At 45.1% G+C, this 14,331-nt stretch overlaps 1 protein-coding gene across 4 annotated transcripts in view; it reads left to right on the top strand.

Moving 5' to 3' along the window:
• The first annotated feature begins 840 nt into the window (after positions 1 to 840).
• PCMTD2 (protein-L-isoaspartate (D-aspartate) O-methyltransferase domain containing 2) overlaps positions 841 to 14,331 on the top strand; it is a 48,213-nt gene continuing 34,722 nt past the window's right edge. Inside the window, exons 1-2 of one of the 4 annotated variants that reach the window (XM_075350450.1) lie at positions 841 to 922; positions 11,502 to 11,832. In XM_075350450.1, coding sequence (XP_075206565.1) covers positions 863 to 922; positions 11,502 to 11,832 — 391 coding nt within the window. In that variant the 5' untranslated portion in view covers positions 841 to 862. Of the gene's footprint in view, positions 1,027 to 1,663; positions 1,685 to 11,501; positions 11,833 to 14,331 lie in introns of those variants that run through there. The other 3 variants (XM_075350452.1, XM_075350451.1, XM_075350454.1) reach the window with 3 other exon arrangements.

Here is a 14,331-nt window from a genome sequence, read left to right as displayed (position 1 = left end):
AGGCTGTCTGAACTCCTCGGTGGGCGTCTTGCAACTGCCTGGATCCGCCCCCTGGTGTGTCCATCAACCCCTGAGGGGGGTGACTAGGGTTTAAAGTGTTTGGCTGTATGTTACCTATGAGGGACAGGTGTGATGCGGGGCCCTATCTGTGACTACCTGGCCCGGCCAGGGCGTCACACATAAATCTCATCTTCACAGAAAATAGACTGAATTTTTTTTAGTGGTTCCTGGTGATGATAAAAAGTAATGGAAAATAGGAAAAACAGACATTTATATTTCTTTACTTCTTTTCAAGATATCAGAAAAGAAAAAAAGAAGTAGAAGGAATAAAAAAAAAAAAAAAAAACCCAGTCTAGAGGACAGCACAGTGGTTAGCGCTGGGGTCCTGTGTTCAAATCCCACCAGGACATGTGCAGGGTGTTTGTATGTTCTCCCCATATTTGTGTGGGTTTCCTCCCACACACCAAAGACATACTGATAGGGAATTAGATTGTGAGCCCCAATGGGGACAGTGTAGCCAATGTATGTAAAGTGCTGTGGAATAGCGCTATATAAATATTTTAATAATTATTATAAATAGTAGTTAAGATAAACACCCAAAGCAGAAAAAAAACCCTGCAAGGATACACTAACCTCTTATATGGCCATTTATATAGGCTTTAGGTGCCACTTTAGCACAGTAACTACCTCAGCTCTCCTATGTGTAGTTCCTTGCTGTCTCAGAACCCAGCACTGACTAAATTTCCCGCCTTCTGCGGGCCAACACCACGTGACCAGCACAGGATTCAGCCAGCGCATGAGCAGTAAAGCGGCCGCGTGCCCGTGCTTTTGGTAGGCGGTGTTACGGCCGGGTCACGCCCACATGATTAGCTTGTCAAGTGACGTCAGGGGTGGTCAGCTGGTCGTGTGTTTACAGCAGGAGGTGAGCGAGCGAGGGAGACGGAGCACCGACTGCAAGCGCGGCCCCTCACCGTGCTCCACCGCGGAGAGACCGAGCAGTGCCCGCCACCCGGGGGCAGTGAGGTGGTAGGCTCTGGGAGACGCAGACCATATGTGTTGTACCGTACGCATTAGACGCTTCTCCACTTCTGTCCTGCAGGGGGAGCAGTGCAGTGCTTGGTCTTTGTTGCTAATAACCCCGTGTCCTCCGTGATTCTGCTGGTGTCCTGCAGGGGGCGCTTAGTTTTGGTTTGATGCGTATTTCCTGTTAGTGGTGGACAGTTCTTGTTTCCTGCAGTCCCCTCTCCCCATAGGACATTGTGCAGCATTTAGTTCTGTGTTGTTTCCCTTGTGTCCTGAAGGGGGAGCTTTTGTTGTCACATGTATTTCCTGGTGGGGTGGTGCAGGTAGTTCTCATTGTACAGTTGCGCTCCCTTGGCATCCTGCAGGAGGAGCTGCATTTAATAAGTGACATGTTTATCCTGTCACTTTGGGGATTCAGCTTCCCTTGAGTTCTGCAGCCCCCTCCCCCCCCCCCCCCCCTTCATGGGACATTGTACTATGCTGTCTGCATGATCTTTATTTATTGCTCTGTTGACTTTGTGTTATTTTCACTGTTCCTGGAGGGACAGTTTTTATTTTTGACAGGTGACATGTTTTTCCTGTCAGGTGGAGGGGAGGTGCATTTTCTCTTGAGTACTGCAGGCCCCCTCCCCATGGGACATTGCACACTACTGGCTGCAAGGTCAGTATTTACTATGACTTGTTATTACCCTTGTACCCTGCAGGGGGAGCCTTAGGGATATTACATACTGGAACACTCACTGCGGACTAAGGCTACTTTCACACTTGCGTTCAGCTGAGTCCGTCACTATGGAGAATAGCGCAGTCCGTTAACGCACTGCGCTATTCTCCATAGACTTGTATGGAAAACGCACTGTAATGCAAGTGTCAGCGTTGCATGCGCTGGACGACGCAGCGTCGTTATTTTGACGCTGCGTCGGGTGGGAGGAACGCAGCATGCAACTTTTTTTGAGCAGCGTAATCCGTAGGATTTCACTGCGCATGCGGGTTTGTTTTTTTTTTTTTTATCACAAACTTTATTTTGTCTCTCTGTGGCCGAACGTTCAGCTGAGCGACCGGCCGCCGGCATGTGAGAGCGTTCAGCTGAGCGACCGGCCGCCGGCATGTGAGAGCGTTCAGCTGAGCGACCGGCCGCCGGCATGTGAGAGCGTTCAGCTGAGCGACCGGCCGCCGGCATGTGAGAGCGTTCAGCTGAGCGACCGGCCGCCGGCATGTGAGAGCGTTCAGCTGAGCGACCGGCCGTCGGCATGTGAGAGCGTTCAGCTGAGCGACCGGCCGTCGGCATGTGAGAGCGTTCAGCTGAGCGACCGGCCGTCGGCATGTGAGAGCGTTCAGCTGAGCGACCGGCCGTCGGCATGTGAGAGCGTTCAGCTGAGCGACCGGCCGTCGGCATGTGAGAGCGTTCAGCTGAGCGACCGGCCGTCGGCATGTGAGAGCGTTCAGCTGAGCGACCGGCCGTCGGCATGTGAGAGCGTTCAGCTGAGCGACCGGCCGTCGGCATGTGAGAGCGTTCAGCTGAGCGACCGGCCGTCGGCATGTGAGAGCGTTCAGCTGAGCGACCGGCCGTCGGCATGTGAGAGCGTTCAGCTGAGCGACCGGCCGTCGGCATGTGAGAGCGTTCAGCTGAGCGACCGGCCGTCGGCATGTGAGAGCGTTCAGCTGAGCGACCGGCCGCCGGCATGTGAGAGCGTTCAGCTGAGCGACCGGCCGCCGGCTATTGAGAGCGCTCAGCTGATCGTTCACAATAGTCTGCTGCCGGTAAAACTGTAAAGAAGAAGAAAAGAAAAAAAAAAAAGCTTTCCGTTGTTTTGTACGATCCGTAGCATCCGTTGTGTCACTATATGCAACGCATCCGTTGCTTCCGTCACACAACGCAATGCTACGGAAGCCGTCCAACGCAAGTGTGAAAGTAGCCTTAGTTCACTAGTCCTGGAGGGGGCTATGGTGGGATATTATACACTATTGTAACTCGCCGCCAGTGTCCTACAGGGGGATAATCGAGGATTAGGCTATGTGCGCAGTATGATGTTTTTGCACTCCTCAAAAACGCTGCTTTTTTGACTGCTAAAAAACCGCACAAAAACACAGCGGTAAAAACGCATGCGTTTTTACTGCGTTTTACAGTGTTTTTTGCTGCGTTTTTTTAATCACTGCATTTTGCTGCGTTTTTCCAATGCATTGCATGGTTGAAAAATGCAGGAAAGAATTGACATGACCATTTTTTATTTTTTTTTTTTTAAACGCTAGAACTACTGAGGTAGTCATTTTGACTACTTTGCACCATGTATTTCTATATAGGTGTCACGAGTCCAGTAGTTCTAGTGTTAAAGCTCAAAAACGCAGCAAAAAGCTGTGTGCGGACAGCAAAAATGATTTGTTTTACTATATAATATACTGTAAAACGGGGAACAAAATACCAAGTGAGTGCAGTGAAATTGCAAACAATATAATCCATTTCTTTTTTTCTTTTTTTTTTTGTTCCAATTCTTCATCAAAATATTGAATATATTTAATTACTTTGTTAAAGGTAATTTATGCAATTAAAAGCATTATCTGACAGTCAGATAATGCTTTTAATTGGCAAATATAGTGTTCATCTGCAGGTTAATAGTGTTGGGAAGGTCCTCACGCGCAGTGCTACTGGCTGTGCGGAACCTAGGAAAAAATGAAATTTATTCCTCCCAGGAGTCGTTGGCTTTCGGTCAGAGGCGTTTTGGCACGGCTTCAGTCTTCACTCAGGGCTTGTTCTGTTGTAAAGGGTTAATTGTAATGGTTCAGCTTGATTGTACCATTTCAATATTCAGCTTTGATTTAGCCATTGTGTAGAGGTGGGATTGTGCATTGTGATGAGCTATTGGACTGCAAAGGGCCCATACATTGGGGAAAAAAGTATTTAGTCAGCCACCAATTGTGCAAGTTCTCCCACTTAAATAGATGAGAGGCCTGTAATTGACATCATAGGTAAACCACAACTTCAAGAGACAAAATGAGAAAACAAATGAATTATTTGCAAATTCTCGTGGAAAATAAGTGTTTAGTCAACTAAAAACATGCAAGATTTCTTGCTCTCGCAGACCTGTAACGTCTTCTTTAAGAGGCTCCTCTGTCCTCCACTCATTGCCTGTAGTAATGGCTCCTGTTTGAACTTATCAGTATAAAAGACACCTGTCCACAACCTCAAACAGTCACACTCCAAACTCCACTATGGTGAAGACCAAAGAGCTGTCGAATGAACACCAGGAACAAAATTGTATCCCTGCACCAGGCTGGGAAGGCTGAATCTGCAAAAGGCAAGCAGCTTGGTGTGATGAAATCAACTGTGGGAGTAATAAAAAAAATGGAAGACCTACAAGACCACTGATAATCTCCCTCGATCTGGGGCTCCACGCAAGAACTCACCCTGTGGGGTCAAAATGATCACAAGAACGGTGAGCAAAAATCCCTGAACAACACGGGGGGGGACCTTGTGAATGACCTGCATAGAGCTGAGACAATTGTCGTCACAAAGGCTACCGTCAGTAACACACTACGCCGCCAGGGACTCAGACCCTGCTGTGCCAGACGTGTTCCCCTGCTTAAGCCAATACATGTCCGGGCCCGTCTGAAGTTTGATTAAAGAGCATTTGTATTATCCAGAATAGTATTGTAAAAATGTCATATCGTCTGATGAAACCAAGGTAGAACTGGTTGGTAGAAACACAACTTTTCGTGTTTGGAGGAGACAGAATGCTGAGTTGCATGCAAAGAACACCATACCTACTGTGAAGCATGGGGGTGGCAACATCATGCTTTGAGGCTGTTTCTCTGCAAAAGGACCAGGACGACTGATCTGTGTACATTAAAGAATGAATGGGGCCATGTATCAGGAGATTTTGAGTGCAAACCTCCTTCCATCAGCAAGGGCATTGAAGATGAAACGTGGCTGGGTCTTTCAGCATGATAATGATCCCAAGCACACCGCCAGGGCAATGAAGGAGTGTCTTCGTAAGAGGCATATGAAGGTCCTGGAGTGGCCTAGCCAGTTCCCAGATCTCAACCCCATAGAAAACCTTTGGAGGGAGTTGAAAGTCCGTGTTGCCAAGTGACAGGCCAAAATATCACTGCTCTAGAGGAGATCTGCATGGAAGAGTGGGCCAGCATACCACCAACAGTGTGTGCCAACCTTGTGAAAACTTGCAGAAAACTTACAGAAAACGTTTGACCTCTGTCATTGCCAACAAAGGATCTATAACAAAATATTGAGATTAACTTCTGTTATTGACCAAATACTTATTTCCACCATAATTTGCAAAAAACATCTTGCCAAATCAGAGAAGGGGATTTTCTGCATTTGTTTTCTCTTGTGGTTTACCTATGACGTCAGTTACAGGCCTCTCATTTTTTTAAGTGGGAGAACTTGCACAATTGGTGGCTGATTGATTTAAATACTTTTTTTTTTCTCCACTGCATATTTTCCTGTACAGGGGCCTCTACTGTCTGTGTCTGCTTCTGGGATCAGTATAATATGAGTTTCTTTATTGCCATGTATGTTATTCATCTATATCCTGCATTTTTTTTCTATTGTCTTAAATACATCTTTTGCTATTATCTATAAATAACACAAAAAGCAAAGCAGCGCCTTCTAGGAATAAAGAGTGAACCGGTGCAGCCTCTATAAGCTCGAAGATGTATGCAATAATTACCGTACTTCATAATTAAAGGGAATCTGTCAGGTCCCTAGTGCACCCTTAAGTACAAGCATTTCTGGGTGCACGTTTCTATAATCGCTGCCTAGCAGTCCCAGCATATAGTAGCATACATAAAAAGTTATGATATGCTAATTAGGACAGGAACTAGTCGCATGGGCGTTAGGTTTTTTTTTTTTAGCTAGTCTGCCCACTTGGCATGTTATCACCAGGGCTGTGGAGTCGGTAAGCCAAACCTTCGACTCCGACTCCGACTCCGACTCCTCAAATTCTCTTGCACCGACTCCGACTCCGGCTCCGACTCCGGCTCCGACTCCGACTCCTACATATATTGCTTAGTTAGGTGAAAAATTTATTGTAGTACATGAATATGTGTATGTGAACATCAGACATTTAATAATTTTTATGATACGATAATCAAGATATTTGGATAGAACATAAAATATATTTATTGGGATACAACTTTAGAACACAAAAAACTGTAATAAATTGTAAATATGCAATACACTATGTAATATACAGTAGATTACATATATATCTTGTGTGTGTATATACACTGTGTGTGTGTATATATATATATATATATATATATATATATATATATATATATATATATATATATATATATATATATATATATTACATATTTACAATTTATTAGTTTTTTGTGTTCTAAAGTTGTATTCCAATAAATATTTTATGTTCTATCCAAATATCTTGATTATTGTATCATAAAAACAATTAAATGTCTGATGTTCACATTGTACTACAATAAATTTTTCACTTAAATATAAGCATTATACTAAATGTTATTATTTAGTAAAATATTCAGCACATTCTGCATTGCACTCCTGTCCCCAATTTATTATATATTTTAGGAGTCGGAGTCGGTGCATTTTATACCGACTCCGACTCCGACTCCACCAAAATGAGCTCCGACTCCGACTCCACGACTCCGACTCCGACTCCACAGCCCTGGTTATCACGCTCCTGTGGGTATGCTAACATGCTTTACAATGCCCAGCGTCATAGAAAGCCACCCTTCAGCATTGAGCTGCTTTGACGCCGGTTGTATGCGTCCCAGTTTCAAAGATGCTCAATGCCCATGATTAGTAGTTGTCCGCACCTCTGATCATGCGACCTACTCAGAAATCTTGTGTATGTTTCCCCGCTTCAGAGAGGAGTAATGCACATGACCAGAAGTGCAGGCGACTTCCGATCATGGCCAGTGAGCATCTTTTGAAGCCGCAAAGGTAGTCCACTAGCAGCACACCCTCTTTATCCCAGAACACAGATGCCATCACCTTAGTGGCTGATTTTTGCACCCTCAACTTTTTTTAAACGAGGAGAAGCACTGTGCCTCCACTCTTTTGACTGCTCATTGTTTTCAGGGTCATACAAATAAATCCAGGTCTCATCCATAGTGACCAGTCGATCCAAGAAGTTCCTATCATTCCGGAAACACTGACAAATGGACTGGGAAGTTTTCACTCGCATGCTTCTCTGATCTGTTGTCAGTCATTTGGGGGCCCACTTTGCAGATTGATTCCTCATGTCCAAATATTCATGGATAATGACTAGGGATGATCGAATACCTCAAATATTCGCCCATGTTCGCCGACTAGGTCGCTGCTATTCGACTATTTGTGACTATTCAATGCGCAATGTAAGTCTAAGGGAAACCCGAATAGTTGCCGAATAGCAACTATTCGGGCTTCCCATAAACTTACATTGCACATCGAATATTCTTCGGATATTTATTAAGCCGAATATTGCCGAATATTTGTGATATTCGATCATCCCTATTAATGACACACACGTTCACGGGAAATCCCCATGAGGTCTGCCATTGCTTTAGCTGAAATTGGTTGATTCTCCAGTATGAGGTTGTGCACAGCATCGACGATCTCCAGAACAACAATTACTCTGTCATCCAGGACGTTCCTCATCATTGGTGCTGAAGTTTTAAATTTGGCAACCCAGTTCTTAACTGTGGAATATAAAGGGCATTGATCCCCCATGTCTGCGACATATCACCATTAATATCCTTTGCAGACTTTTCTTGCAGAAACAAGAATTTTATCACTCCTCTGCTCTCAGTTGCTGTGAATATCGCATTAGACTCCGCCATTTTGTTTTCCCGCTTATGTACTAACTGTTGCCATAAGCAACAAACACAATTTTGAATACATATATTAGACACATATGGCTTTAATGTGATGTAACATTCGTTACCATAGAAATTAAAAAAAAATCACAAAGCCAAAGACTTATCAGCAGCCCCTCGTATATGCAGGGATTATAGATATGCACCCAGAACTGCTCGTGGTTCTGGGTGCACTTGGGATCTGATGGGATAACTGCACTTCAAACGTGTTATCGTGATACCCATGCGTTCATCACCTGCTGTGTAATGTACTGTATTTGAACTAATAAAGAAAATTTCTCATGTTTAAAAGCCAGATTCCTACTTTCTGTCTTAGATGCAAGCGTTACGTACATTTCAGCGTATACAGAATGCTGCTGTATTGTATGTATACTGTAAAGTATATGTTTGGGTTTTTTTTGTGTGGTGTTGACTATGCAGGTGACAGGCAGAGATGAGATTAGTCCAGCTCTGCCCACGGCTGTCTTCTCCCCACACTGCTTTAGTTGATTGACAGATCTCTCCCAATGTACACACTGACATGTCAGATCTTTTTACTCTGCCCACTTCCACCTCTTCTTTAATTCTAACCCCAAAGCATGAGACTGCAGGCTCCTGATTTGTGACCGTGTGTGATTGTAGTCACAATTACTTGAATCGAGCTGTCACATGACCCAATGTATGCAAATAGTGTACTTGTGGTCACATGCCTACTAGACTTGTGTGGTTTCTCTCAATAGAAATGATTTAAAAAAAGAAGCTAGCAAGTACTCAATTTGCATACATGGGGTCACGTGACTGCTCTGTCCAGGAAATCTTGACAGTATGTTAACCACACACTGTCACAATTTAGCATCTACAGTCACATGGCATGACTGCAGACTCTTATCTCAAGGCCGGACAACTGCTTTAACAGATACGAGCTATGAGTTATTTCATGACATATCTAGTGAATAGATGCTGTTATAGTAATTGGCTGAGAGATGCCAGCGTCGGGACTCTAATATGCTGGTCTCACACAGACTATCATGGCATCTGTTTAATGGATGTGTCTTGGTAAAGTATCAAAAATATTACGTAGTCATGAAACACACGCCTATGATGGAGGTGCCATTGTGTGAGTGAGGCCCACAATCCTTGGACACTTTGGACAATCTTTTTATTAGATTGGTCAACAAATATGGCTTGACCATTGGAAAACACCCAAGAGATAGGCACTGTAAGGAACTGGCAGCAAGTTTCCCAAAAGTGTCTTCACCGGTTGAAGTGTATGGCACAGCTTTCATTGAAATAGGTTGTTTTTTTGAGGACCCTTCTACTACATCCAAAATTTTGTAATTTAAGTCCCATCAATATATGTGGATCCTGAATAAAACACCCTAATCTCTCTCTTAAAGGGATTTTCCAGGGCAAACTTTCTTCCGCAATATAGCACAATGGGTCCTAACTGCGGAGTCCTAACAATGTGCACAATACGTGGTGTTTGGATAGGGTATGCTGCAGTGCCAGAAGAAAACCCCTTTAAGGCCTCCTTCACACGTCCGTGGGACGTCCGATTTCACACTTACCGTAGACATGGGCACACATAGACCCATTAAAATAAATGGGTCTGCGCACGTGCTTGTTTTCACACATACATGTGTCCATGTGCTTCACACGTAGACATGTCTGTTTTTCGCCGGTAGGACGGATGTCGCATGGCTCGCACATTGATGTGCTTCGTGTGACATCAGTGTGACACGTACCGGAGAAAACGCATGTCTGTGAAATAAAAGGCTTTTCTATACTCTCCTGTCTCCAGAACTGTTGTCACTTGCTTCTGGGCCCGCTCATTATGCTCATGAACATTCACTGCACCTCGGACCAGAAGCAGCAGCACCATGGACAAGCAAGTATAGAAGTTCATGCTGTCAGTGTGCTATGCGGATAGCACACTGACAGCACATGTTGAACGCACACATATGCGCACCTACATCACGGACCGTGCAAAATGTTTGTGTTTTAGGTTAGTATAGTATATTTTGAAAGCTGCGCCCAGTGCATTTCTCTGCTCTGAGACTCTGCACTTATTGATTGTAGTGGGAGAGGCGGCGCATCCAGCAGTGAGACGCCTCTGATTTTGTCTGAAAGGTTTCTACATAATGGTGTCAGAGTGCACCTGTCCTTTCCTAAAACTTGACTTGTCAGAAGATTGTGAGTAGGAGGTGGGCTAGTGCGAAAGTAGACTGTCAGGAACATAAAGCCCCCGTAACACACAGCGAGATCGCTGAAACGTCACAGGTTTTGTGATGTATCAGCGACATCACCAGCGATATCGCTGTGTATGACAAGCAGCCGCGAGCGGGCCCCTGCTGCGAGGTCGCTGATCGTTACAAAACGATCAGGACCATTTTATTGCTCATTGGTCTCCCGCTGTGCAGCACGCATCGGCATGTTCGACGGCGGGAGACCAACGATCTGAATGTGCTTGGAGCCGGCGTCTAGCAGCCTGTAAGCGGCGGTACGCTGGTAACCATGGTACACATCGGGTAACTATGCAAAGCGCTTTGCTTAGTTACCCGATGTGTACCATGATTACCAGCGTACACCGGTTACAGGCTGCCAGACGCCATCTCCCTGCACACGTAGCAAGGGTACACATCAAGTAACTATGCAAAGTGCTTTGCATAGTTACCCGATGGGTACGCTGGCTACCAAGCACCGCGTCGTTACACGAGTCGCTGGTGGCTGGTTTCTGATCGCTGTGGAGATCTGCCTGATTGACCGTGCACCAGCGACCATGTAGCGAATCTCCAACGATCCCTGCCAGGTCGGATCGCTGGAATGTCGCTATGTGTGACTGGACCCTAAGAGCACAATTCTTATCCAAGCGCTCCTGCACTTTCTTTTCAGCAATGGATGGGTTTCTCAACATATGTTCCTCCATTGCTCACAAAATTACACCACTATGATGTGTCAAAAGATAATTGCAGCATTTTATTGGGTTCATCTTTGAAAGATGTGTGAGGTGCACTAAAATACAGCATTCTCAATGTTTCCAAATGCTAGAATTCTGTTGCCACAGGACCATAGGGTGATGCTTTAGGCTGCTTTCACACATCCGGTTTTTGCAGTGCGGCTCAATCCGGCTCAAAAACCTATGCAACGGATGCGGCGAAAAACGGATCCGTTGCATAAGTTTTTCCATGCAGCCCGTCCGTTTTTTGACGGATGCGGCTTGATACTGAGCATGCGCAGTGCAAAAAACCGCATCCGGCGGTCGTCCATAGGCTTGCATTGTAAATTGCGCTGGATCCGGCGCTATGCGGTTTTTTTCGCCGCACAAACAAATGTGCCATGCAACATTCCATGCGGCCGCTGCATGGGCTAAATATGCCGCATCCGGCAAAAACCGGACGCAATGCAAGGCCATGCGGCACAATACGGCGCTAATGCAAGTCTATGCGGGAAAAACGCAACCGGCTGCAAAAAAAAACCTGTTGCATTTTTTCTGCAGAGCGCCGTATTGTGCCGCTCAGCAAAAACCGGATGTGTGACAGCAGCCTTAGTTTGTTTTATTTACAGAAACACAGGACAAACTATAGGATCTTTGATCCATTTATGATATGAATTCTTATATATTTTTTTTTTTTTCCCCTTCTCAACAGTTGAATAAAATCTGTAGTGAAAAAATGGGAGGAGCGGTGAGTGCCGGTGAAGACAATGATGACCTGATCGACAACCTGTTGGAGGCTCATTACATCCGCTCTGAAGCAGTGGAGAATGCCTTTCGTGCCGTTGACCGGGCAAATTACTACCTGGATGAATATAAGGAAATTGCATATAAGGACTTGGCCTGGAAGCACGGCAATATCCATCTGTCTGCCCCCTGCATTTATTCTGAGGTGATGGAGGCTCTGGAGTTACTGCCAGGGCACTCCTTCCTTAATTTGGGCAGTGGCACTGGATACCTGAGTACTATGGTGGGACTTATCTTGGGTGAGTAACTTCAGCGTTTCTCTATTTCTTTCTGTAGTTTACCAAATCTTCTTTTATATCAAGTTGTGTAGATTACCGATTCTTTATATTAAGTTGCTTTTCGATGAGAAGAAACCCTCTAAATTACACCAATAAGTTAAAAGCTTTTAGGTCTCTAGACCCGTGTAGAAAGCTGGTCATTCTGGAGAATGCAGATTCTTTATTTAGTCATGGCCAAAAGTATTGTTCCAGAAAATAGTGTTTCTTCTAGAAAATGTATTGAAATTACACCTGTTTAGTTCCTTTTGTGTGTATTGAAACAACACAAAAAAACCACAGGAAAAAAGGCAAATTGGCAAAATTTCACACACAACCCCAAAAATGGTCCTGACAAAATTGACGCCTTTCCAAAAATGTGGGTAAACAACTTTTTTCAAGCTTGTAATATTTGTTTAAACTCAACTATATCAAGTAACAGGTTTGAGCAATAGGAAAATCACACATCAAACCAGATAAAGGGAAAAGTTGACAAAGTATTTGCATTGTGTCTGCGTGTGCCATACTAAGCAAGGAGAACAGAAAAAGAAGAGAACTGTCTGAGGACTTGAGAACCAAAATGTCTCAAAAATAGCAACCATCTCCAGAGATCCTGTTGTTAATTTGCCCACTGTGCGCAAAATAATGAAGATGTTTACAACCCATGGAACTGTAGCTAATCTCCCTGGACATAGACGGCAGAGACAAAAAAATAGTGAAAGGCTGCAATGCAGGATAGTCCGGATAAGCCGCTCCAATCAAGTTCCAAAGAAATTCAAGCTGTCCTGCAGGCTCAGGCTGGATCAGTGACATTAGATTGAAGTGAAATGCTATGCAGGAGACCCAGGAGGACCCTACTGCTGATAGAGGCATAATAAAGCTAGACTGCAATTTGCCAAACTGTATGTGAGTAAGCGAAAATCCATCTGGGAAAACATCTTTTGCAAAGATGAGACCAAGATATAGAACTTTTTGGTAAATCACATCATTCTTCAGTTCACCAAAAATAGAATGAGGCCTACAAAGAAACGTATGCAGTACCTAGAGTCAACTATGGTGGTGATTCAAAGATGTTTTGGGGTTGTGTTGCCGTCCCTGGCACGGGGTGCTTTGACTATGTGCAAGGCATCATGACATCTCAAGATTATCAAAGGATTTTGTGTTGCAGTGTAGTGTCCAGTGTCAGAAAGCTGGGTTTGTGTCGTAGGTCATGGGTCTTTCAGTAGGACAATGATCCCAAACATACTTTCAAGAAGCCCCCAGAAATGGATGGCAACAACTGGAGCACTAGAGAGTTTTGAAGTGGCAGCAATGAGTCGGGATCTAAATCTCATTGTACACATGTGGAGAGCTCTTAAAATTGCTGTTGGGAGAAGGCGCCTGTCACGAACCACCGGGGGGGGTCACTCAGAACTCCCCCGTGCTGGCCACCAATGTCACTATCGGGGGATAACAAGCGGGGGTCACCCCTCCTTTATACCTCCCGACCGACAGACAGAGCACGTGACTCGCTCTCTAGCGCCCCTCTTATAGTCATGCCAATTATGGAATTGCCCGAAAATAAGCAAGGAGGCCGCTATTCTCCTGTGCCGATGATTGCAGGGTCCCCGGTGAGAGCAGGGTATATATTCCTCCGACCTCTGCGGACGGAATATATAAGAACCTCCTCGCCTCTCACTGGCCGCCCCACAATGATCCTTGGCACACACTCGCTGCCACCAACCGATTTACGGTAACTATTAGCCGAACACACAGACGTGGGATTCAAGATCGAGATAACAGAACAGCCCAAGATTAATTATATAATTTAATCGGCCTAAGCCACACTAGAAACTACAATATATACAATAGGGGATCTACAGAATATACATAGGTCAGAGTACAGTTACAATTAAAGCATGGGTTACAAACAGGCATACACAGTTCGAGCAGTTACCTTGTGCGTCTGGCCACAGGGGGGCGCCGTGGACCAGGTTTCCAGGATCTCCCTCACAGGTCTTCCCTGACCAGACCCCCGAGCAAAAGAACACTGGAAAATGGCCAAATTGGGGTTATCAACCTGGGCAAATCCAGGTCCCCTCCTACCTTTGTGACCTCAGAGGGAGCACTGCTCCACCCCTGGCTGGAGTTATGGATAATATCCACAACAGCGGATATGGGCCATAACTTGGCCTGGGAACATCGTAGGCAGATGCCAATGCTCTCATTGTGACAGTTATGAATTTAGCTGCAGAACGAGAGGACTCATGACTTGTCTATTAGTTCCCCATTGGCTGATATCACGCCTGGGGTATTTCCCCAGGTCGAACTCCCATAAAAAGGGTGTGCCAGCATCGTCCGCATGCGGAAACACCATTTTTATGGTTGCCATATTTATCGGAAATATGGCTCACGAGATATTAACCATATTTTACTGGAGTCGTTCTGTCTGGGTACTTCCAAGCTTGCTAAGTAGATAGCAGCCCCTACTACAGGGTCACGGCA

Source organism: Anomaloglossus baeobatrachus, chromosome 5 (genome assembly GCF_048569485.1).
Source record: "Anomaloglossus baeobatrachus isolate aAnoBae1 chromosome 5, aAnoBae1.hap1, whole genome shotgun sequence".
Classification (NCBI taxonomy): domain Eukaryota; kingdom Metazoa; phylum Chordata; class Amphibia; order Anura; family Aromobatidae; genus Anomaloglossus; species Anomaloglossus baeobatrachus.
The sequence above is the reverse complement of the archived record's forward strand: the minus strand, read 5'-3'. Positions and strand labels throughout refer to the sequence as shown.